Here is a 26,734-nt window from a genome sequence, read left to right on the forward strand (position 1 = left end):
ATCATGCACCCCGAAGAAAGAGAAAAATCAGATAATTTATTGAAAAGATTTTTAATGTATTTTAATACTATGATTTAAAAAACAGAGAGAGCTAAGATCATATTTTATGGACGTAAAAATAACGGGCATATTTACAATTTACATTATCTCATCATAACAGAACAGCTACCCACGTAAAAACCTTTATATACCGTACAAGGCAGAGTTAAATTTGTGCTCGCTTCGGCAGCACATATACTAAAATTGGAACGATACAGAGAAGATTAGCATGGCCCCTGCGCAAGGATGACACGCAAATTCGTGAAGCGTTCCATATTTTGCAACTAGAACCAGACCTCCCTTGCAGCCTCGTTTGCCTACACTAAACTATTTTTTTTACAAAAATCACTAGCTTCTCCAAACAGGTTGTGAGAACTGTTTGGAAAAATTCGCTGTTTGATTCATGAAATTATTGAGTATTATTTTTTAGAACAGTAGAAAGCATTGAAAGTGAATAAATTTGGTTGGAGGTATTACCAAATTATGAGTTTAGATTGCATCATTAAATTGGTTCCTTTTTTTAAAAGGAATAAATTGCCGCTCCCTCATCTTATGTGCGTTTTAATGTTGCTGTATTATGTGTATATTGTGTCTATCACTGATATTTAAGTTTTAAATATACACCTAAGAATCTATTTAGAAATTTATTTATTTAGCATATGGCAGAAATATTAAAAAGTGCATCACAATTAAATTCTCAATGAGCTAATATTAAACTATTTAAGGTAGTCCTTTGTTTAGTGACCTTCATAATGGCACTGAAAAATGTGACTTAAATGACTTAGGATCATTTTTCACACCTACAACTATTACAGCATCCCCATGGTCATGTGATCAAAATTTGGAGGCATGGCAACTGAATCATATTTATGATGGTTGCAGTGTCCTGAGCAGAGGTGGGTTTCAGCAGGTTCTGACCAGTTCTGGAGAACCGGTAGCGGAAATTTTGAGTAGTTTGGGGAACCCTTAGTGTAAATTCTGACTGGCCCCACCCCCATCTATTCTCTGCCTCCCGAGTCCCAGCTGATTGGGAGGAAATGGGGATTTTGCAGTAAACTTCCCCTGGAGTGGGGTGGGAATGGAGATTTTACATTATCCTTCCCCTGCCATGCCCACCAAACCATGCCACGCCCACCAAGCCATGTCACACCCACCAAGCCACGCCCACAGAATCGGTAGTAAAAAAAATTGAAACCCACTATTAGTCCTGAGTCATATGCAGGGGTGAAATCCAGCAGGTTCTGACAGGTTCTGAAGAACCGGTAGAAATTTTGAGTAGTTTGGAGAACCAGCAAATACCATCTCTGGCTGGCCCCAGAATGGGGTGGGAATGGAGATTTTGCAATATCCTTCTCCCAGGAGTGGAGAGGGAATCCGGATTTTGCAGTATCCTTCCCCTGCCATGCCCACCAAGCCACGCCCACCAAGCCACGCCACGCCTACCAAGCCACGCCCAGAGAACCGGTAGTAAAAAATTTGAATTTCACCACTGGTCATATGCAACCTTCTGACAAGCATAGTCAATGGGAAAGCCACATTCACTTAATGACCATGTTACTAACTTAACAACTGCAGTGATTCACTTAACAATGGCAAGAAAGGTCATAAAATTTTGGGCTCAGTTGTGGTCGTAAGTCAAGGACTACCTGTGCTCCATTTACAAATTCAAAGGTAGTCTATTTATACAGTAAATGCATGATGGAGTTGCATATAAAAAGTCTCTGGGATTTCCCTGATATGCATTCAAACTTCAAAGGCCACTTTTTAAGATTGAAAAATGCAGTTGTAATGTTAATAATAAGCCAATATTATTTCTAATGCTATTCTTATTGTATTATGTATTTAGAATAGAATATAGAATATTTATTGGCCAAGTGTGATTGGACACACCAGGAATTTGTCTCCGGTGCATAAGCTCTCAGTGTATATTGCATCACATCTGAAGTTTTAAAAATTAAAATATATTTAAAATTGTTGAAATAAAATAATTGTTATCACACCATCACTGTACTTATTACAACTACCATTACGGTGAATATTTCCTTGTAAGTACCTGGACCTTTTTGTCCTATAACAAACATAAGGTACTCCTGTTGCGGCAATAATGGGACTCAGACCTCGGAATCAAAAGGAGTTGTATTTATTTGCGCAAAAGGTTCAGAGCAATATAGCCATAGCAACATCTGACTCCCCTCTTATGGAACAACAAGCACTTATATACTTATCAAAAGCAGCAAAACATGGAAATATAGCATATCAGCATTGATTGGTTATATTATTGATAGCCCCCTGTTGCTCTGTTAAAGAAGTAAATATCTTACTCCCCCTTCATACAGAATGAGGTAACAGGTGTCTTGCAGGAAGTATCTAGGTTTCCAGCAGTTCATTGAATAACTGTGAACTTTGAGGTTTGACATTTTCCATCTCCTTCACACCTTTTATTATTTAACAAGCAATCTTTTATGACCTTTTTATTGTGCCTCACTCCTGCTTCTAAGATGCAATCTTAACTCTGTTTAGAACAAAAACAAATTAGAATTACTTATATATTTATATGAATTATAGCATTCATATTATATTTACCGTGTTTTTAAAAGGCTCATATTGTATTAATAAAGCATAATCATAACAGAAGCTCCATCCACTGTGATGTTCAAAGATGAAAAGAGTCACAAACGCTCTCTGTAAATGAATCTATCAAGGCTGAGCCATACAGAGGCTGGGTAGAAAAGGAATTTACAGAAGAGAAGCCTAAGAACTGATAAATTGCAAAGAAGTTGTATTTTGGAGCAAAGCAAAATATGGAACGCTTCACGAATTTGCGTGTCATCCTTGCGCAGGGGCCATGCTAATCTTCTCTGTATCGTTCCAATTTTAGTATATGTGCTGCCGAAGCGAGCACAAATTATTTCTTGGCTTGAGAAGTATTTAAAGGTTATTTCACCAGTTTTTCTCAAGTTATGGTGATCAATGCCATAACTAGGATTTGTTTTTTTTTTCTTTCTATATTCCAAATATTTCTTCCCATTCCAGTGAATTGCTTTCCAAACAAATCTACACCCTTTAAAATTAATTTTAAAAACGACAGGCTTTACGGAGTTCCCCTAGAGCATGATGGGAGGCGCCTATGCAAATAAAGTCATGCTTTCCTCTATCACGCACACGATACTGTTCCCCTTTTACTTCTTTTCTTTAATGAATACTGTTTTTCTCGTGCATTCCTGATTTTTTCCCCCAAAACACTTTGGAAAAAGTGCTCAGTGTATCAAGTCCATCCTGCTCTAGGCATTATGGAATGGGTATTCCCTCCAGGATCATGGTGGTAGGGAGAAGATCTATAACAGGGGTCTCCAAACTTGGGCAGTTTTAAGACTTGTGGACTTCCAACTCCCAGAATTATGGGAGTTGAAGTCCACAAGTCTTAAAGTGCCCAAGTTTGGAGACCTCCCAACCATTTATACTATCACCCTTCCAATGAAGCAAACCAATGAAAATAACCATCTGATTAAACTCCCCCCCCCAAATGAATGATAATAATGGTGCCGTTAATTGCACAGGTGCGTTTACATCAGGATGTTTCTCAATCCCAGCAACTTTTTAAGATTTTAAGGAACCAGGAGCACCACTCGGGTGACCCTGAGGACACAGATAAACCTCCCAAGGGCTTCAAGGACCCTCTAAAAAAGGATGCAGATGGCCAGCTGTCTGCAAGGAATATAAATCCTTCCGTTCCCCACCATCCTGTCAGTGTCTCTATGGAGATTTTCAGTCATCCAGGTCACAGTTGTCCCAAAGGTGTTTTTTTTTTCCAAGAGGCAACTGGACTTTCTGGTTTTTCTTTGAAGGCCTTTCACTTCTCATCCAAGAAGCTCCTTCAGCTCTGACTGCATGGTGGGGAATGGAAGGATTTATACTCCTTGTATAAAGAAAACATCCTGCAGAAAGCACAGCTCCAACTCCTCAATGAAAGAAAGAATCAAGGAGTATAAATCCTTCCATTCCCCACCAACCAGTCAGAGCCGAAGAAGCTCCTTGGATGAAAAGCGAAACGCCTTCAAAGAAAAACCAGAAAGTCCAGTTGCCTCTCGGGGGAAAAAAAAAAACACCTTTAGGACAACTGTGACCTGGATGACTGAAAATCTCCATAGAGACACTGACAGGATGGTGGGGAATGGAAGGATTTCCCCAACTGGCTAGGTGGCTCATTGGTTAAGACACTGAGCTTGTCGATCAGAAACGTCGGCGGTTCGAATCCCCTAGTACACGTCTCCTAGGGGTTGGACTAGACGACCTCCAAGGTCCCTTCAAAGCCCAGTTGCCTCCTGAAAAAAAGCACCTTTGGGAACAACTTTTTAAGATGCCCGGATTTCAACTCTTAACTCGTTAACTTCTGCATTGCACTGCCTGCACGCGAAGTAACACTGTTCTCACGTCACTAGTTCCTCATGCAGGCAGGCAAGCCACATCCAAAAAAAAGAAGGACACCAACCCCGACACCAAGGGCCCAGGTTAAATCCAGCCCTGCCTCCCCACCCCGGGCTGACGTCACTTCCTGCTAGGGAGGCTCCTAGGCCGGGTCTGTCCCGTCCTTCGGGCGTTCGAGGAACGGAGAAAGAGGGAAGGCGGTGGAGGGTGGGGAGGGGGGTGTTGAGCAGTCCGGGCAGCGATGGTGGGGCTGAAAAGGGGAGCGGCTGGAGGGCTGAGGGGGAGCCAGGAGGAGCAGCTGCCTGGAGTCCCCCTGGACCAGCCCTACGGGTGAGTAGGAGGAAAGCTGGAGGCTCCACAATTGTCTTTGTGTGTCCCCTTCCTTGCATTGGATTCAGGTCCAGGGAAAGGATCTGAGCCCCTTCCCCTCTGATAGACTGCCTTGTCATCTGGAGGCTTTTGTGCTTTAATAACGCAGACGGCTCTGAAGTCGAGTCGGGTAGGATCTGATTGTAAAAATCCAGCCCATCCAGGACCTTGAAGGTTGGGAAGGCAACAGCTGTCAGTCACCCTTGCCGCCTTGTTTTGGGTGATGTGTTTTTCCTCCTAACCTGGAGGTTTCATTTTTAACAAAGCCCCTCCTTATTCAGGTCTGTTTTATTGAGAGCCTTAAATGACTCTCACAAATCCCTTGGCCCATTACACACATTGCTGGCCCTTTTGTCAACCTGCCCTTGGGACATCCGTCTACCATCTTTGACGGTATTAGTGCTTTATGTCAGTTGTCTGAAGAGGTCTGTTGAAAAAGGAAATCTATTATTTTATTTTATGTAAGTAATAACGTATAGTGTTTTAGTACAAGAAAAAAAAAGCATTGCATTATTTCCTATCCATAATCTGATGGCATTCTAACTTTTCACTCTTTAAACCTTTTTCCACCCTTATTTTTATTCAAAGATTGAGGAAATGGTCAGCCATCAGATGAAACTCTTTCTACCTACCTATGATGCAAACTTCCTGAGAATGATGGGTATTGTAGACTAATACAATGTATTAATTTTGGTCGTAGTCCTTATTATTTTCCTCCTTTATCCATTTTATGGGGAATATTCCCCATCATTATTCATTGGAAACTTTATTTTTTTATTAATAAATTTACTGGACACCCAACTGGGCGGCTTACAGTTATTTATGTATATGATTTATATAGCCACTCATCTCACAATAGAAACTCTGAGCAGCTTCCAACATTTAAAAACAATGAAAAAACATAATATAAAACAAAAACAGCCCAGGAGTCAAATCAATGTCGGCAAATTATAACTACATCGTTGATTTTAATAAACACTCAGGCTTCTATTCCCGCAAACCCAATCCACATCTTTAGAGCCTCTGTCCGTCCCACTACCCCCTCCCAAAGAAAACCTGGTTGGTGGGAGCCAATATAATTTTAAAGAAGGACATTATTGCAAAATGCAAGGCTTCATTGCATATACCATAGAAAACAATGAACCAATGTAACTTGATGCCTGTTGACTCAAAAATAAAACCCACAACTTTCCTCAGTGCTTCCTCTCCAGAGTGGTCAGATTGCCACATTAACAAAATGTTTTCTTGTAGTTTGACTATTGAAGAAGCAGGTAGCTTGCACTGACCCAGATTCTTAAAAAAAGTTAATACTAGTATTCCTCTTGTTAAGCAAACAGGCAGAATGACTAAACTCTACAGGTAGTTCGTAATTTATGACCACAGTTGAGCCTGAAAGTTCTGTTGCTAAGCAAGACTTAAGTGAGTTTTGTCTCATTTCACAACCTTTCTTGCCACCGTTGTTAAGTGAAATACCGCAGTTGTTAAGTTAACATGGTTGTGATTTGGCTTCCCCATTGATTTTGCTTGCCTGAAGGTCACAGAAAGTAATCACATGACCCTGCATTTGATGGAACTGCAACCATCATAAATACAAGCCAATTGTCAAGCGTCAAAAATTTTGATCACATAACCATGGGCATCCTGCAGCGGTCATAACTGTAAAAAAAAGGTTTATAAGCCACTTTTTTCAGTGCCATTGTAAACTCAAGCAGTCACTAAACGAATGGTTGTAAATGGAAAACTACCTGCAATGGGAAAGGATAAAGTTATATTTTTTTTAGATCTCTTCAGCAACCCCAGCCAAAAAGATTTCTTGTCTTGGAAATCTGCAAAATTCTTTTGAGAAAATAGGAAATGCTGAAATCGGTTACTGTGAAGAGGAAAATAATTGAATATTTTTTTAGCTTCACTCCAATCTGCCATGAGGCTTTACTCTTCTGGAAGATGATAAATCATAATGGAAAATTAAATGAGGGGAAATGGATTTGTGCGGTATTGCTGCAGGATTTTTTTTTTTCCTTTTGTGTATATTCGTTTGGAAGATTAATTCCATCAGCCAGATTTTTCTTTGATAAAAGTAGACACAAAGTCACCATATATTGAACTCACATCTGAAGGATGGGATGAATGAGTCTATGTATTTTTTAGGACTGCCAAATGGAAATACCTTGCATTGCCTTTATGTGGGACTTCCCAAGCTTTTCTACAGCTCTAAGACTCGCTGCAGGTCCCTCAACCAAGTACAGGTAGTCCTCAAACTTAGAACCATTTGTTTAGCGACCTCTCAAAGTTACAACAAAATCAATGTGAAAGCCAGGTTTACTTAACTGTGTTACTAATTTAAACAATTGCAGTGATTCACTTAACGGCTGTAGTAAGAAAGGGCATAAAATGGGGCAAAACTCACTTAACAAATGTCTTGCTTAGCCACAGACATTTTGAAGTCAGTTGTGGTTGAAAGTTGAGGACTACCTGTATAACTAGACTTCATACAATAGCCTGGGCCATCTTTTGTAGCTCTGGGATTGATTGAATTGCCAGTACATAGGAAAGATTGAGCCAGGGTGGGGCAGTGATTAGAGTGCAGTACTACAGGCTACTTCTGCTGATCACCAGCTGCCTGCAATTTGGCAGTTCAAATCTCACCAGGCTTAAGGTTGACTCAGCCTTCCATTCTTCTGAGGTGGGTAAAATGAGGACCCAAATTGTTGGGGGCAGTAGGCTGACTCTGTAAACCGCTTAGAAAGGACTGTAAAGCACTGTAAAGCGGTGTATAAGTCTAAGTGCTATTGCTATGGCTAGTTCATTGTTATCCTTTGGAAGAATCCAGCAATTGCAAGATAAAAATATAGGCATGGAAAATGTGTATAGATATAAGCATTGTTCGTAACATCTCAATAGATCCTCCATGTTTAAGAGCAGCCTTCCTCTAAAAACTATATGATAGGAGAACGTCAGGAGAGTCCTACAGCTTCTCTTGTTTTTCCTGGCCATCGATGAAAATTGCTTAGGTCCAACTAGGATTATTTATTTATTTATTTATTTTGCAGTTAGCTGTGCTGGCCCTTGAAGCATTTGCAAAAAAAAAAGAGAAGATAAAGAGTCTATAAAGAGTTAAACCTTTGATTTGGGGTGTGTGTATAATTTTATCTTTTGCAGAAGGATTGAAGATTGCTTGCCCCCTCTGGCCACCCCTTCCGCCAAGAGGTTTTCTCCAGCCAAACGGAAGCAATATTACATCAACAAAGCCATCCGCAACTCGGACCTCATTCCCAAGGCTAAAGGGAAGAAGAGCCTCCAGCGCCTGGAGAACAGTAAGTGGTTGGTAGGCAGGCTTAGAAACTCTTGGGTAGCTAGCCGTTACCTCTTGATTACGTATTAAATTGATCAAAGTCCAGAGCAGCCTTTTCCAACTCAATGTGTTTCAAAAGTTTGAACTATTAACTTATATCAACCACAATTACTCTGGCTAGAGGATTCTGATCGTTTGGGCCCCAGCACTTTTAGAATTGTTCAGTGATAACCACTCAGACCTTTCCAAACTTTTTCCTTCATTACCCAAAACTGCTTTTATCAAAAAAATCTTATTGAACTTTGAGGACAGGTAGTAAAGTCCCTCCCTTCAGTACTGTCATAATGTCTAATAGTTGCTGAATGAATGGTCATAATTCGAGGACGATCTATGTTCTGAAAACAGTATCATTGAATGATCTTTATCTCATTGTCAGGCCATTGTCACTTTTCTTTTGTTGGGGGTGTTACTTGGAGCCCTGACAGTCATTTCAACAAATTTCCATTGGTAATTTCAGCAATTTCCATTTTAGGAGGAGTACTTTGGCAGGCTTTCAAATATATTTTAGTCCGCAAGGCAGTGTTTTAAGTCCCTGTTGTGATGGGCAATGACTGAGTTTGTGTGCCATTACTCAACGAGAAACCACTTTTACCCAATTTTGGATAATTGATGACTGGTGAATAGCTCTTCAGTTCAGGCCAATCAAGGCCATTATCTTCCAGACTAGTTGGGATTAGCTGTTCTCTTATTTTTATATTGAAATATAAAGGATGGACAGCCATTTGCCTGCAATGGTATGAGAATGAGGCATTGGACCTCTAAGGTGACTTCCATCCCTATGATTCTATGCCTGAATAGTCCCAAACAGGTAGCTGTTAAGGCCAATCTGGCTTGATGCTACCTGAGGCATTGAGGAATTGATCATGGAGAACAGAGGTGGGTTTCAGCAGGTTCTGACCAGTTCTGGAGAACCGGTAGCGGAAATTTTGACTAGTTCGGAGAACCGATAGTAAAAATTCTGACTGGCCCCACCCACATCTATTCTCTGCCTCCCAAGTCCCAGCTGATCGGGAGGAAATGGGGATTTTGCAGTAACCTTCCCCTGGATTGGGGACGGAATGGAGATTTTACAATATCCTTCCCCTGCCATGCCCAGCAAGCCACGCCCACCAAGGCATGCCACGCCCACCAAGCCACGCCCACCAAGCCATGCCACACCCACCAAGCCATGCCATGCCCACCAAGCCACGCCCACCAAGCCATGCGATGCCCACCAAGCCACACCCACAGAACCGGTAGTAAAAAAATTTGAAACCCACCACTGATTGAGAACCAGGCTGAGGTGGTGATGCTGAACTAGGCATCAGAAGAGCTGGGTTTTAATCCCACTTCAGCCACGGAAGCTGATTGGCTGTCTTTGGGCCAGTCCCTCCTTCTTAGGCTAACCTATCTCACAGAGTGGTTGTTGGGGAAAAATAGGAGAAAAAGAGCACTGTGTGAACAGTCCTAAATTTCTGTACAAAAAGGGAGATAGGAAAGTAATGAGTACAGGTAGTCCTCATCTTACAACTATTCGTTCAGCAGCTGTTCGAAGTAGCAATAAAAAAAGTGAATTACAACTGGTTCTTGCACTTGCAAGCTTCACAGCATCCCGCAAAGTCATGCGATCAAAATTTGGACATTTGGGAACTGGCAAGTATTTACAATGGTTGCCATTTGAGACCTTCCCAGCAGCTTCCAGTCAGTGGGCGAACTCAGATTTCATGAGTTCATTAATGATTCATTTAACAACTCTAATGATTTGCTTAACAACCATATCAAAAAAAGGCTATAAAATCAGGTGTGATTCACTTAACAACTGCCTTGCTTAGCAACACAAATTCTGGTCCCAATTGTGGTTTTAAGTGAAGGATTACCTGTAGTTAAAACAGTGCTGGCAGCATGCGATTGAATGTGCCATGCTGCCTACTGATGTCCCTAAAAGGTTCACTACAGGTGGTTCTCGACTTACAACCACAATTGAGCCCAAAATTTATGTGTTCAGTAAGAATCGGTTGGTTTTGCCCCATTTTACAACATATCTTGCCACATTTGTTTAGTGAATCACCGCAGTTGATAAGTTAGTAACCTTTACCTTTAAGTTCAGGATTATTTGTATTAAGGTACATGCATGAAGTTTCATATTTCATTATTAATTCTGTGCATTTCTAGCACGATACCTAATGACCCTCCTTGAGCGGGATGACTGCGCCAGTGAAGATGGAGATCTTGCCCATCCTGCCCCACCCAGCATTTTTACCCAGGCCTGCAGCAATGAGACTTATATGAAGGTAGGAGCTCTCTATATTTTTTTTCTTTAGCTGATTCCTCTTCCTTGGAAACAGCATCTCTCTCCAAGCCCAGATTTGCATTTTCTGTCCTTAAGTGACATCATTGGATGGCGATGTGGTAGAGGTTGAAACATAGCCTTCGGGTGAGGATTTAAGTCAGGAAACATAAGGAACCTGCTCCCAAAGTGATGGTACGAGAATAAAATAAGATGAAAATGTGACAGTATTATGCATGTCGAATCATGTCTTTATTTACAAAGGATTAGAGTTTATGGGTGAGTCCATGCTCACACGGAGAAGATTCTGCCCACTGTAACTGCTGCGAGAGGTCAGCAGTTGGGGATAAAGGGAGAATTGGAATGGATTGTACCAAGCTTTGCTCCCCAAATTAATGTTTCCCCCGAACAGGAAAAAAAGCTGCATACAATAAAGAAAAGGCTGTATTGGCTATGGAACTCTACCATTTCCTCTTTCACTGAAAGCAAGATAGAACATAGAATCACAGAGCTGAAAGGGACTTGCTGATTTTTTAATCCAGGGGTCTCCAACCTTGGCAGCTTTAAGACTTGTGGACTTCAACTCCCAGAGATTTGCTGGCTGAGGAATTCTAGGAGTTGAAGTCCACAAGTCTTAAAGTTGCCAAGGTTGGAGACCCCTGTTTTAGTCCAACCCGAGACCTGATATCATCCCAGTCAAATGGATGTTCAGTCTGTATTTGAAAACCTCTAGTGAGGGAGCAGTCACAACTTTGGGAGGCAAGCTATTCCACTGATTTAATTGTTCTAACTGCCAGAAAATTGCTCCTTACTTCTAGGTTGGGTCTTTTTTTAAAAAAAGTATTTTCCATCCTTTACTTCCTGTCCTGCCCTCTGGTGCTTTGGAGAATAAGTCAAATCCCCTCTTCTCTGTGACAGCAGAGCTCTGGATTTTTCTGCTCTGGGTTCTGCCCCCTTTCGACCTACGCCAGCCAAAGTCTGGCCATAATGTCTGGCAAAAGCAGAAATTGAAATCCATCTGGAAGGCATCTGGTTGAGGGAAGGCTGGAATAATTAGCTAGTTTTGATTTCTGTTCCTCAAAGAAGAATTGAGTGGCAGGCCTCTAGAAATCAATCCCTGGTAGTTTTTTTTTTTTAAATTAACTTTTAAATTAAAAAAGGGGTGTTATACAGGAGGGCATTTTGTGCTGGATGTCCTGAAGAGGTGCCCTCACAACTTGGTGATGTAACATGTGAGGAATGAGCACGGTGGAAGGGAGTGTTGTGTGGAGAAAGATAATGGAATATTACAGGATAAAGTGTTGCTTAGTCACACTTCAGGCATTCTTACTGTGCGGTACATGGGTGGTGTTAGGTTTTTTTAAAGTGCCATGGAAACAAAGGGTCTGTGTAAACCTGGGCATTAGACAACTGGCAACAAGGTTGTGATTTGGAAGATGATGTAAGAAAAATGACACTCCCTGCTGAGTCATTGAGGAACAAAGCTGAAAAATCATGACTCAGTCAGAGAGGCAGAGTGGTGTAGCAATTACGATGTTCGACTCCCAGCAGGGTGAAGTGGTTGCAGCTACTGTATTCTCTCCCAACCCAATGTTATCCAGTGGAGTTTCTCACAGAGTTGTTGTGAAATAAAACTGAAAGAATCATAGGGTTGGAATGGAAGTTGAAGGTCTTTTAGTCTGGCCCAGGAATTCTCAAACCCTCCAGCCAAAAGGCAGTCCGACCTTTGCTTGAAGACCTCCAGTAATGGCATCCCCATGAGTCCAGGAGCAGGCTTGTTCCACTGCCTAATAGACCTCACGAACAAGAGATTCCTCCTTAGTTTGAGTTTGGATCTCCCTTTTTTTGAAATCTCCACTTGTTAATTCTTCTCCTACCCTTAGAGGTTATAGAGAATGAACCCCCATCCTCTTCCCTGCCACAGCCCTTCAAGTACAGGTAATCAACAACTTATGACCAGTCACTTAGCAACTGTTCAAAGTTACGATGGATCACCCTAGAGATAACTTATGACTCTGTTCAAAGTTATGTCAGCTGCCAATCCCGCCCCAATCACAATCATTTCGGACACTCAGCTACCATCCCTCATTTACAGCCATTTGCGTGACCACATTTTATGTTTTTGTCGAAATCTGTTCATAGGATTTAGCCCTCAACAGTCTTACCCTCTTTGTTACTTCTAGTTCCACAACATCCTTCTTCCATTTTAGGGCAGGTAGAACTGGATCCAGGGACACGATGGCTCAGTGGCTAAGCTGCTGAGTTTGTCGATCGAAAGGTCGGCAGTTCAACGGTTCGAATCCGTAGTGCCGCGTAATGGGGGTGAGCTCCCGTTACTTGTCCCAGCTTCTGCCAACCTAGCAGTTCGAAGGCATGTAAAAAATGCAAGTAGAAAAAATAGAGACCACCTTTGCTGGGAAGGTAATAGCGTTCCATGAGCCTTTGGCACTTAGTCATGCCAGCCACATGACCACGGAGACGACAGCGCTGGCTCTTCGGCTTTGAAACGGAGATGAGCAATGCCCCCTAGAGTCGGGAACGACTAGCACATATGTGCGAGGGGAACCTTTACTGGATCCAGTACTATGAGTACTGTCTTCACTGCCTTTGTATCTAGAGAAAACACAGAATATACAGTAAATATACAAGGACAGTTTTTCCTCCATGCCATCACTCTGCTAAACAACTAATTTCCACAATACTGTCAAACTATTTAGTAAGACTGTATTAATATTATTCTTCTCATCTTTCCTATTACCTATCTCCTTTTCTATGTATGACTATAACTTTGTTGCTTGTATCTTTACGATTTATATTGTTTTATTTAGTTTCCTAGTACAATTTATGTTGATTCTATCACAAAGAGTTGTATCTTATGATTTATGATGAATGTATTTTTATGATGACTATGATCATGATTAATCAATTATAGCTTTTATTTACAATGAGAGCTTATGCACAGAAGACAAATTCGTTATGTGTTCAATTACACTTGGCCAATAAAGAATTCTATTCTATTCTATTCTATTCTATTCTATTCTATTCTATTCTATTCTATTCTATTCTATTCTATTCTATTCTATTCTATTCCATTCCATTCCATTCCATTCCATTCCATTCCATTCCATTCCATTCCATTTATAATAATAAATATCAGAAAAGTGATACAATCCTTCAGGGCTAGGTAAAATACTTCATCACCTGCATATTTTTTCTAGCTTGCGCAAATTTCAAATAAACTCAACAAAGAGAAGAGCAGTCTGGAATTGGGTGTCTTTTATCAAAGGAGAAGCTATATGATGGCAAAGCCTAAGAAACTCCCCCTCTCTCAAAATATCACTTTAATTCTCGATATATATATAATGCTAAACAAGGATTTCTTCAAACTTGGTCTATTGACCAAATCGGCTAAGTTTATATAACACATCAAGACATAAAACTTAATAAATCAGAACTGAGAATCTACTTTGGGCTTTACATGGTATACAGTATATTAGTTTGGATGTATTTATGGTGCTTAGTCAGCTGTGAGTTAGTAAACGCATGTAATAAATAGAGTCTTTTAAAAAATTTCCCTTTGAAACGAAAACATCCCATCCTCTTCATTAAGTTAATAAGGTAAAAAGCATTCCTTGCTGGATCCATCAATTAAGTGGTTGATGCATGCAGCCCTCTCTGATCCAGAGGTAAATTTGCTTTGATTACTGCAGATGGCAAAGGAGAGGCATTGGAAATGGGTTTATAATTTGTATTTATTATGTCCCTAAGATCTGGAATGATTTCATGAACCGGTCCGGGGAGGAACAAGAGCGAGTCCTTCTGTATTTAGAAGAGGAGGCTTCAAAAAAACCGAAAAACAAATTGCCTGATAAAGCTGTGGTCAACTGGAAAGGTACGGAAAAGACATTATGGGCAAAAAGGACATTATGGGCAAAAAGAAGTCTCTGTATAGACTTCTTCAGTATAGTTTAAACCAGGGGACTCCAACCTTGGCAACTTTAAGACTTGTGGACTTCAACTCCCACAAGTCTTAAAGTTGCCAAAGTTGGAGACCCCTGGTTTAAGGCACCGGACATAAATCAGGGAGTTTGAACAGGAGGAAGAGAAGGTTTTTGGTCTTGCTAGTTAATAATAGTAATAGCACATAGACTTATATACCATAATGCTTTACAGTCCTCTCTTAAGCGATTGACAGAGTCAGAATATTGCCCCCAGCAATCTGGATCTTCATTTTACCCACATTGGAAGGTTGGAAGGTTGAGTCAACCTTAGCCAGCCAGGATCAAACTCCTGGGAATGCAGAGTAGCCTGAGGTACTTCATTCTAACCACCGCGCCACTACGGCTCTTTATGAATGGAACACCCATATCCAAGACCAGTCTACCTGTGAAAATCAACCCAACGCTTAGAACTTGTAGGCTTCCAAAATGTATTGGCTTTGCCCCAGAGGAATGAGATATTCTTCCAGGATTATTTGGTGCACTTTTGGTTACATTTTTTTTCTGTCTCTTTTCTTCCCTCTTGTTACAGAGCATCTTCCGTTCACACCCAAAGACTGTTTTCAGCGCATCAGCCGACGCTTACGAACCACCCTGAAACGAAGTCGGATTCCCATGGTACGTTCTATCCGGAACAGCAGAAATGGTTTATGCAGATAGTCCTCAGTTTATGACTGGTTGGTTAGTGATTGTTCAAAGTTACAACAGGCTACTTTTGTCCTGGATTCAAAGTTCCAACAGCTGCCACCCCACAGTCACATGAACGCATTTTGGGGGCCTAGCAGCTAGCCTGCATTTATGGCCATTTGCAGCATTCCAGGGTCATATGACCACGATTTAAGTTCTTTGCAGGAAACGGTCTTTACTTTCAGTTTCCGGTAAAAACATTCATTGCAGACAATGAATTCACTTAACGACCTTACATGATTCACTTAAATACTGCTGTAAAAAATAAAATTAGCAATGTTCATATGGTGACCCACTTAATGACTGGCACAGCTTAACGTAATTCCAGGTTCAATTGTGGTTGTAAATCAAGGACTACTTGTATTTAGGGCTCATTTCAAAGCCTAGTTTGTTAACAAAGTAAGTAAACTACCATCCTGCTTGGCATATAAACCTCTGATTCTAGCCTGTACAGGTAGTTCTCAACTTATAATGGTTTGTTTAGTGACCGTTTAGTGACAACATCATTGAAAAAAGTGAGTTAAGACTGTTTTTCACACTTATGACTGTTGTAACATCTCCATAATCATGTGATCAAAATTCAGGTGCTTGGCAACTGACTCATATTTATAATGGTGGCAGTCATCACCTTTTGCGACTTTTTGACAAAGTCAATGGAGAAGCCAGATTCACTTAACAACTGTGTTACTAAGTTAACAACTGCAGTGATTCACTTAACAACTCTGGCAAGAAAAGTCATAAAATGGAGCAAAGTTCACTTAACAACTGTCTCACTTAGCAATTTTAGACCATTTGGGCTCAATTGCGGTCATATATCAAGGACTATGTGTAAATGCATAGCAATTCCTGCTCAGCCTTTCTTCTCCTCTCTTTTCTAGTGAGTTTATCACTATATAAGAATATCCAGTGTGTCTGGAAAGATCTTGTTGCAGTGCTCAACTGCAACGTCTTGACACCTTTATTTTTGTTTTGCTTAGATTGTTCAAATTGCTAACGTTTTTCCTGGATCTTTGCCACAGACTTGTGAGGTAGACCCCTAATTTACACCCATATTACAGAGGGAAACTGAGGATAAAAATAATCCCACTTTATGAGACCTCATGTGAGTAGGAAGTATAAGTAAGATCTGAACTGGAGGCGTTCTGACCAATACCTCTATTTCTGAACCACTCTGTTGCACCAGTAAATATATCAGTAGAGTAAGTATGTTGCTGCTCCTTGTTGTAGATTATAGATCAGTATTTTTCAACCTTGGCAATTTTTAAGATGTTTGGACTTTAACTCCCAGAATTCCCCAGCCACCTTGGCTAGCTAGGGAATTCTGGGAGTTGAAGTCCACACATCTTAAAGTCACAGTTTTAAAAAAAAAACACTGATGTAGATTTTCCCTGTTGTAGATTGGAAGATTCAGCTTGTTGTTGTTTTTTACAGGAAACCCTGGAAGGCTTGGAGGAAGAATTACTGGCTTTTTTCTCCACTAACCCTCAAGCTGTCTACACATCCATGATGGACAATAGGTAACTATTGCTGAGTGCTATTCTCAGCAATGACTTCAGCACGCAAAGCTTGACCAGACCATCAACTAGTGTGTGTATTTTGAATGTTGAAAGCCTGTTAGGATGTTCTCCTCAAATGGCTGTCATGGGAGTTTACAAAATGGCAGCTGGGATGGGCTTAATCAGTCACCAAGGCCTTCTCTGATACCCTAGAATGCTTATTATCTCCCCAACTTCTTTTTCTTTTCATTTTATCTTCTTTTTCTTTTCATTTTCTGGGCAATTCTGTACCAGACCACTCTGTTTTTTTTTAGTTACTGAATCTGCCTATGGAATTTGGAGACTTTTTAATATATAAATGAAGATATTGCTTGAGGCCTGACTCCTCATTTTGTGAGAGGCAAGCTTCTCATTTCCTTTTTAAGTTAAAATAATTTATGATAATAATAGTAGTAGTAATTAGGTAAGGATGAGTAGGAAGCCTACTGAGTGCCAAGGGAACTATCCAAAATCACTATAGTTTTCCCTCAAGCTAAACAGCACTCAGGAAAACACTTTAAAACAAAGTCATGCATTTCTTCTGGAGCTTTGAAAGTTGAGGGGGTTTTTTGTTCTCATTTTCCAACTGTTTTGATCCAATTTTCAAACTCTCGTGCCTTGGATTTATCTGTGGCCAATTTGATATCCTCCTTTTTAAATTACAAAGAATTTTGAAGGCTTTTTCTGCAAAACCAAATGGCTGCCCAATCTCTTCTTAAAAACCTCCAGTGATGGAGCACTCACAACTTCTGGTGGCAAGCCATTTCACTGGTTAATTGTTCTGTCAGGAAATGTCTCCTTAGTGCTAGAGGAGGGCCAACCCAAAACTTGTACTCCACGGTTTGTTTCTGCTTTTTAGAACACTCAGGGGATGTTTTGATGTATGAAATAGCCAGGTGAGGCCTCACAGCTGTTTGACAATTTAACATTTTTCACTTCCAAGGGGGAAAAAACGGCCTTGTTGAAAAGTGATGTGATCTGGGAGAGCATCAAAAGGCCATATACAACACCCGCAACGTGGTTGGCATGTTACAAAGCTATTTTAAAAACAATGAAATAGCTTATTAAGTAGCAGAGGAACTAAGGCCATAATGACAAACCTATGGCACGCGTGCCGTTTTCGGGCCTGTTTCAGGCCGTTTGGGGGGCTTCTTTTCACGCTGTTTTTCAGGCCACTTTTCAGGCCGAAAAATGGCTTGAAAAATGGCCTGAAAAACAGCCCAAAAAAGACATGTGTGCGCCAGCCAGCTGGTTTTCGGGTTTCTGGTGCTTCGGCATGTACACATGCACATGCATGCATGCACATTCCACTTTAGGCACTCAATGCCAGAAAGGTTTGCCATCATTGAACTAAGGTATAAAAAAGATAGAAAAGGTAATTCTCAGTGTCATTTCTCTTGCTGTCTCTTTCTTTCTTTCTTTCTTTCTTTCTTTCTTTCCTTCCTTTCTTTCTTTCTTTCTTTCTTTTTTTCATTTTATACTGTTCCTCTCACACCTTCTCTTTTTAGGAATCTCAGAGCAAAGCGAGACTGTGATGTTAAGAGAGCCTATCCAACATTCATTCATTCATTCATTCATTCATTCATTCATTCATTCATTCATAGCTGATCTCCTGTTTTTTGCCATTCTCACCAAGGGGGACTCTCCTGTTCATAGAATAAGAGAAGCCAGTGGGCAAATGCTATGCTTAAGCCTTTTTTGGTGACTGCTTTCCCTAGAAAATAGCAATAGCCATAGTAATAGCACTTAGACTTATATACCGCTTCACAAGGCTTTACAAGCTCTCTCTAAGCGGTTTACTGAGTTTGTTGTTGTTGTTAGTTGCGAAGTCGTGTCTGACCCCATGGACAACGTTCCTCCAAGTCTTCCTGTCCTCTACCATCCCCTGGAGTCCATTTAAGCTCACGCCTACTGCTTCAGTGACTCCTTCCGGCCACCTCATTCTCTGCCGTCCCGTTCTTCTTTTGCCCTCAATCGTTCCCAGCATTAGGCTCTTCTCCCGTGAATCCTTCCTTCTCATTAGGTTAGCCCCCAACAATTTTACCGACCTCGGAAGGATGGAAGGCTGAGTCAACCTTGAGCCAGTCAGCATCAAACTCCTGGCAGTGGGCAGAGTCAGCCTCTAATACTGCATTGTAACCACTGCACCACCACGACAATCTTCCAAGTCTGTGCAGGCACCACCTGACAGTTTCATTCTTGTAAAGGCTGAACTGTACTAGCCAAATCACAATGCACTGGCAGGCAAGAGAGACAACAAGCTTGAGACTGAGCAGTAGAATTAATCAGCTAGCTCTGTGACAGATAAGGTAGCATTATCCAGCTGTTTTAGACTCCCTATCCCTCATTTGCTCCCTATCCTTTATATTGGCTGAGAATGAGAGAGATAAAGTACAAACCATTTCGAGCGTTAGATCACCTTTTCAAAGGCTACAACTGGGGTGCCTGGCTTAGAGGTGCCCCTATCTGTTTCTTCCTATTCTTTCAAGAAATGCTACTTCCCCAGGCAACTGTCAGGTGTTCTAAAGCAATCTTTTTCAATCTGTAACAACCGCCCAGCTGCAGAATTCTGGGAGTTGAAGTCCGTACATGTTAAAAGTTGCCAATGTTGAAACGCATTCTTCTACATCTGTCCCAAAGATACTGCCTTAGAGTTAGAATTAACTCCACTATCGGTGATAATTACTATAGAAACTTTGAATGTGTATTGTCTAGGGCAGTGGTTGTCAATCTTTTCTTCACCATGGATCCCCTTTAAATACCTTTTGTGGCAATGGATCCCCAAAACTTAACTCGAGATTTAAGTAGCCTCGAGAAGTACTAGCCTGCATCAAATATTCGTGGACCCCCTGTGACAACATTGTAGGCCCCCAGAGGCCCACGGACCACAGGTTGAGGACCACTGTTCTAGTTAGTCACTTAAAGTGAGTAAGTGTACTTAAAGTATACTGTTATGTTTCTTCACCTGGTCTGATCTCTCTGGGAAGAGAATCCTTTGCCATCTCCCAGGCTTCCCAGATAAATGTGCTTCATGTGCAAATAAGATGAAAGCTATCAGAAGGGGTTTCCCCTCCACGGATTCCTAAGTGGAGCTGTTAAATGCCATTTTCTCTTTCTCTCTTGCAGCTTTGAACGGCTGCTCCTTCATGCCCTCTGCCAGTACATGGACCTCGTCTCTGCCAGTGAGTAACTACATTCTAATATACATGTGTATTTTTATATTTTTAAGCTTACTTGCTGTTGGTTTACTGCTATCTCTCCCAACCAGTAAGGGCTAGGCCACAAGGAGCTGCCTCCCAGTTTACAATCTATCCTTCCAGGCAGATGGTTAATCAAGTCATTTTTCAATACCCATTTAAAGGGACAGTGCAAACGTTTAGTAAGAAGATTCTCAAATTCTTGATTAGAATTGTAGCAAAAATACAATAGTTCCAATATAGCTTCTAGCTAGCTTGGCTATCTAGCAAATGTCTCCATAAATATAAAGAGCAGAATTTCAAAATTAATAAAGCGAAGCGCAACTTCATGGAAGGATTAAAAACTGGCCTCTCTCATAGATTGGAGATACCATCTTGGAAGCAACATGACCTTCTTCCAAGATATTTTTGTTTAGTTTTGGAAATGGACATGCTGTCCTATTGTTTTATGATTCCTGGGGCAGTTTCTATCAAAGATGCTGGTAGGAAGCAGAGATAAGTATTCCCTTTCTGCAGCCACAAAAGATATAGATATTTAACGGGGTGTGTGATCAGTGGGGGATCCACTGAAGGCGGCTGTAAAAAGCGTACCTGTGGTGTATTGGAAGCTATTGTGGATATTTTGGACCAGATCTACCTCAAGGGATGCTAGCAGTGAATGGTAACATTCAAAAACAGGGATCTTCCAGCAACAGGCCAGATCCAGATTACATTGGCCTCCTTAACATTGTGTCCAACTTTGCATGGTATGTTGGACTGCTTATTGGCTGTAGTTACCAGGCTGTGTAGGCACTAATGCTGAAAAGAGAGAATCAGGTTTCCATCAGGGGTGAAATCCAGCAGGTTCCGACAGGTTCTAGAGAACCGGTAGTGGAAATTTTGAGTAGTTCAGAGAACCGGTAGTGGAAATTTTGAGTAGTTTGGTGAACCAGCAAATGCCACCTCTGGCTGGCCCCAGAGTGGGGTGGGAATGGAGATTTTGCAATATCCTTCCCCTAGGAGTGGGGAGGGAATGGGGATTTTGCAGTATCCTTCCCCTGGAGTGGGGTGGGAATGGAGATTTTGCAGTATCCTTCCCGTGCCACGCCCACCAAGCCACATCACTCCCACCAAGCCACGCCCACAGAACTGGTAATAAAAAAAATTTGAATTTCACTACTGGTTTACACCCAAACGGTTTAAGAGTTTTATGAAATTTTGCTATGTTGTCCTGCTCAACCATATCCTGCAATATTAAAAAAGGAAGGTAACATAGGTTTAAGTTTTTCTGGTTACCTGCAGATTTTCAGCAGTCAGAGCATATGGATTATTAAGTTGCCACCCTATAGCCAGTACACTGCAGATATTTTAATTTAAGCCTCCTCCTCCCCACCCTCAGGCACCGTTATTTTTTTTTTATTCCCCACCCCATGTATGGGTAAGAAAGATAACTTTCTCCCACAACTTGTCTGCAGTGGCTGCAATCACAACTGAGCCACTGCATATTTTATGTTTTTTCTGCATAGTTTTAAAAAAGAACAATTATTCAGCATTTGGAAAGAAAGGTAGAGGGCTGTCAGAAACTGCTACTCTAACCTGCGCAAATGGTTATTGACTGTTTGCTGTAGCTTCACCAGGTATGTCATTAGCCTGGATAGTAACAGACTTGGTCACTATTAGCATGCAAGAGGGCATTTGAGAGTGGAGAAAGGACTTGGCTCTATAAGGCTCATCAAGATATCCATGGGGCTGATTTTGAATTTGCAAGATTCTGGCAAGAATCTTGCCCCTTTTACACGCACACATATAAAAGAGGTGGGTTTTTTCTTGCAAGGTCACACCCACTATCTTGCAAATTTGGATCCCCCGTGTACCTTCACTTCTCCATGCATTATCTTTAGGAAAGGAGCTGGTGAATTCTTGTTGCATCTTCTTCCCATGGCACGTTTGCAAAACTAAATGAAGTGTTACCGCAGTATTTATATGGTGGAATCAGTGGTGGGATTCAAATAATTTAACAACCGGTTCTCCGCCCTAATGACCGACAGGGTGGGCGTGGTCATGGTGGGCGTGGCCAGGGGGTGTGACAGGCAGCACTCGGCCTCCTGCACCCCCCTGGGAGCAAAAACGGGCTGCGGGGAGAGGCGCACCGCCCCTCCGCCCCCCATTTTGGGCCTAGTAGGCCTCCCTGCAGGCCCCTGGGAGCAAAAATGAGCCTCGGGGGGGGCACTGCACCCCTCCCCACATCCTATTTTGGGCCTAGTAGGCCTCCCTGCAGGCCCCTGGGAGCAAAAATGAGCCTCGGGGGGGCACTGCACCCCTCCCCACATCCTATTTTGGGCCTAATAGGCCTCCCTGCAGGCCCCTGGGAGCAAAAATGGGCCACAGAGGGGGGGCGCGCTGCACCCTCCCCCCTGTGCCCCATTTTGGGCCTAGTAGGCCGCCCTGCACTTACCTGGGAACCAAAATGGGGCACGTGGGGACTTTTGGAAGGGGTGGGGAGGGGAGGGGCCAGCCAGCAATTTAACAACCAGTTTGGCCGAACTGGTGCAAACCGGTTGAATCCCACCACTGGGTGGAATGTAGCCTGGATTCCCTGGAGGGAGGGGCCGCATTCCAGAGGAGCAAGAGGTAGTGAAGTTTAGATAGTTTGGTTGGGAGGAAGAGGCTGAAGACAGCTCCTCCCTAGAAAGTTCTCAGAGTGTATCTTTATCAATGCTAGTAGTTTGCTTTAGTTTGGCAAGAATTCTGTCTGTAGGTGAGGAACAATAGAGAAAACTGGTTTGGAGTAACTCTGTGTGTCTTTCTTGGTTTTGAAGTTACTCAATTGTGGCTACATTAAGATGCATGGATTTCAGTTCTCAGAATTCTTTTTTTTTTTTTATTGCAAAAGTTTTACAATTACATTTTCACCTCTTTCCCCCCCCCCCTCTACCCACCCCAAACTTCCCAACCTCCCTATCCCTCCCTAACCCTTCCCTCCCCCCGGACTTCCACACAATGTACTTATATCAGGTAAAAAAAAACCCTTGATATAAAACTTATATAAAACTTGAACCCCTCCCTCGTTCTTGTAAATTTTCATCTTCATTACACTAAAATATTTCTATCTTAAGATATTATTTTCAATTAAAAGCTATTTGGTACTTCCTAGTTTGATATTTGTTCTGAACATAATCTATCCACTTTTTCCATTCCCATTCATAGGTCTCTTGCGAACAGTCTTTTAAAAATGCTGAGATCTTCGCCATCTCTGCAAAACTGGCCATCTTCAAAGTCCATTCCTCAATCGTGGGCAAAACTTCATTCTTCCAATATTTACCTATCAATAATCTTGCAGCTGTTATCATGTACAATATCAACTTTGTTTCACCCTTAGTAAAACCCTTAACTATACCCAATAAAAACAATTGTGGAGAAAATTGAATTTTTTTCTTCAAAACATTCTGCATGACCCACCAAATTTTTATCCAAAAAGCCTTAACTTTCCTACAAGTCCACCAAACATGATAATATGTAGCATCTAAACAATCACATCTGCAACATTTTGGCTGAACATTGGGGTACATACACGACAATTTTTTGTGGTCTAAATGCCATCTATAAAACATTTTATAGAAATTTTCCCTCAGATTCTGCGACTGTGTAAATTTAACATTCTGGACCCAAATTTTTTCCCATGTTTCCAACATCACTGGCTCCTCAAAATTTTGTGCCCACTTAATCATACAGTCTTTAACCAGTTCAGTTTCTGAATCCCTTTCCAACAAAACATTGTAAAGCCTTTTGATATGCATTGGACCTTTCTCTTTTATATGTCTAACCAATTCTTCCTCATGCAACATAATACCAGTTTTTTGGTCCTCTCTCCATCTCAATTGTAATTGATTATATTGTAACCAAGTTAAATTAATCCCTTCGTCCAACAGTGTCTGTAGTGTCTTCAACTGCCATCTGCCCGCATCTGTAAAAAGAACCTCTTTGTATAAAAACCCCCCGAGTGACATTATATTTGTATTCCACATAATATGACCAAGATCCAGCCATAGCGGTATTTTATAATCCCATTTGAATCGGTGCTTCTTCCAAACTCCCATCAAAGAGTCTCTAAGTATATGGCTTTTAAATACTTTATCCACTTTGTTATCATAAAATAAGTAAGCATGCCATCCAAATTCAAGATCAAAACTTTCAATATTCAATATTCCAGTCTTTTTCCTTCCAAACCAATCACTTGCTGAAGTCAAAGCTGCTGCTTCGTAATATAACTGTAGGTTTGGAAGTTTAAGACCTCCCCTTTCTGGAACATCTTGCATAATTTTCAATTTCACTCTCGGGTTTTTCTCGTTCCAGACAAACTTGTTCACTCCAGTTTGCCAGACTTTCAGTTGCTTATCGCTTTTGAGCACCGGAATCATTTGAAACAAAAAAAGAAATCTTGGCAAAATGTTCATCTTAACTGCTGCTATTCTTCCAAGTAGAGACAGCTGCAGTTTTTTCCAAGTCTCCATATCTTTCTGCACCTCTCGCCACAAAACCTCATAATTATTTTGAAACAATTTCATATTTAATTCTGCAACCTGAACTCCTAGATACTTTACCTTTGGTACAATCTCAAAACCTGCCCTCCTTTCAAGCTCATGTTTACAATCTTGTGTCATATTTTTAACTATCATCTTAGTTTTTTTCTGATTCAATCTAAAACCTGAAACTTTACCATAGTCTTGTATAATGTCCTTCATCTGGATTATTGATTCCATTGGCTGTGTTAGGGTAACAACCAGATCATCTGCAAATGCTTTTATTCTGTAATCCTCTTGCCTTATCGTTATACCTTTCAAGATATTAGAGTCCCGTATTGTATTTAACAAGACTTCTAGTGTTAAAATAAATAACAATGGGGATAACGGACATCCCTGTCTTGTTCCTTTTTCGATTTTAAACTCTGTTGTCAAACTTCCATTAATAATAATCTGTGCCTTTTGCTCTTGGTAAATTGCTGAGACCGCCTGTATAAATTGGTCCCCAAAGTCCATCTTTTTTAAAGTCTTTAATAGAAAATTCCAATCCACTCTGTCAAAGGCCTTTTCCGCATCCAAAAAGACCAGCACTGCAGGTATCTGTTTATTCCTCTCAAGATATTCCAATAAATCTATTACTTGCCTTACATTATCCTTCATGTATCTACCCTCGATAAATCCCGCTTGGTCATCATGAATCACCTTTTGAATTACTGGCATCAGCCTGTTGGCTAGTACTTTTGCATAAATTTTATAATCAGTATTAAGAAGAGATATTGGTCTATAATTCTCCGGGTTTTTAGGACCTGCTTGTAGTTCTCAGAATTCTTCAGCCAGCATGCTGGCTGGGGAATTCTGGGAGTTGAAGTCCACACATCTTAACCTGGGGCAAGATTGAGAAACATTGATACAGGAACTGGACAATGTGATATGGAGTGTGCACACTATATAATAAATAATGTACATAATCTGATCAATGGGTTCTGTATTTTTTAAAATTGGCATATATATGGAGATGCCCTGTCTGTCTAGGGGGCCTGTATATATGAGACAGTGGAGTAGATCTGCAGCCCCCAGCTTGGTGGCATCCTTCTCTGAATGATTACACTCTTTGCCCCACTAGAAAGCAGGTGGCAGGGGACATCTGTAGCCATGTGATGGCTTTTAACATGTGGCTTTCTTTTGAAAATCTCTGCCCTCAGGTTCAAACTACGAAGGAAAACGCCAAATGAAGGTTAGCAACAAACGCACTGTCTTTTTGCCTCCTGAGCTGCTACTGTCCACCTACCTGGAGCAAATGAGCTGATACCCAGCAGAAAAGGATGTCCCTGTCCCACTCCCGGGGCCTGCTTTGGAGATGTCTGCTTCCATTGCTTTGCAGTATTCAACACCAATCACGTTACACGGGGCTAGGTTCTCCCACCTTCAGATATGCCAATCTTGCAGACTGATATCCTGTTCTGGAATTGGGACCTTGATGTCATCCACAGGTTGTGTATGGTTGCCTAGCAACAGCCCATCTTTCCTCTTTGCTGCTTCGACACCTGGAAGGCCGCAAAGGTCCTGGATGGGAGTGGAGGCAGTTGTCTTAAACCCAGATAGGGAAACTAAAGCCAGGCCTATGGGATCTGTGACATCCAGGCATTATAAAACTACAAATCCCAGCATGCCTTGCTTTTGGCCATCTCCAGGCTGGGCCTTCTGACTGAGCAACCAAGGGAGGCCAAAGCAGGGAGGAGCCCCCACCCCATAACAAATAGATAGAATTCTTTTTGGCCAAGTGTGATTAGACACACAAGGAATTTGTCTTTGGTGAATCATAGTTCAAATACTTTGTTTTGCTTAGGTTAAACTTTTCTACCCAGGTACTATCCAGATATGCTGCAGGCCAATCCCATCATCCCCAACCATCACCAGCAATTACCTTGTTGATTGGGGTGATGGAGGCTGTAGTCCACCATGAGTGTTTTGTGAATAGAGAACCAGTGTGTAAATTGAAATAATGAGTAAACAGTGTGACATATTGACCGTACCACACTGAGGTGGGTGGGTTATTGTAATCAGTTTCTCATGTTGTCCAAATATTGCTTAAAAGCGCTCACTTTTTAAAGTTTAACTTTATTGTCATTGTATGTATATACACAGTATACCCATGCAACGAAATTCACTTAACACCCAAAGACCAGGCCCAACACACATAACAATCCCCAAACACCCCACTCACCCACCACAAATTTTCCGCCCCTGAACCACCCAAACATCCACACAACAGACCAAGTAATGCTGTCCAACAGCTCACACTGATGGTGGCCCTTTAGTTCATTGTTGAGTGCAATTATAGCTCTGGGATAAAAACTATTCAGAAAA

The 26,734-nt window shown here is 41.4% G+C and overlaps 1 protein-coding gene and 2 non-coding genes across 3 annotated transcripts; 2 read left to right on the forward strand and 1 right to left on the reverse strand.

The window, feature by feature from the left end:
* The first annotated feature begins 213 nt into the window (after positions 1 to 213).
* LOC139309190 (U6 spliceosomal RNA) lies at positions 214 to 320 on the forward strand. The gene has a single exon (XR_011599838.1). It is a non-coding gene; the product is annotated as a U6 spliceosomal RNA (small nuclear RNA).
* Positions 321 to 2,834: 2,514 nt separating this feature from the next.
* LOC139309191 (U6 spliceosomal RNA) lies at positions 2,835 to 2,941 on the reverse strand. Its single transcript, XR_011599839.1, has one exon. It is a non-coding gene; the product is annotated as a U6 spliceosomal RNA (small nuclear RNA).
* Positions 2,942 to 4,686: 1,745 nt separating this feature from the next.
* On the forward strand, positions 4,687 to 26,734 carry R3HDM4 (R3H domain containing 4). Its single transcript, XM_070943611.1, has 8 exons — positions 4,687 to 4,794; positions 7,993 to 8,147; positions 10,337 to 10,455; positions 14,220 to 14,343; positions 14,982 to 15,067; positions 16,568 to 16,653; positions 19,798 to 19,853; positions 25,570 to 26,734. The coding sequence occupies exons 1-8, from the start codon at positions 4,706 to 4,708 to the stop codon at positions 25,671 to 25,673; spliced, it is 819 nt and encodes a 272-aa protein (XP_070799712.1). The 5' UTR covers positions 4,687 to 4,705; the 3' UTR covers positions 25,674 to 26,734.

This window comes from Pituophis catenifer, unplaced genomic scaffold, assembly GCF_029215685.1.
Source record: "Pituophis catenifer annectens isolate HBS135680 unplaced genomic scaffold, rPitCat1.0.hap2 SCAF_1, whole genome shotgun sequence".
NCBI classification, from domain to species: domain Eukaryota; kingdom Metazoa; phylum Chordata; class Lepidosauria; order Squamata; family Colubridae; genus Pituophis; species Pituophis catenifer.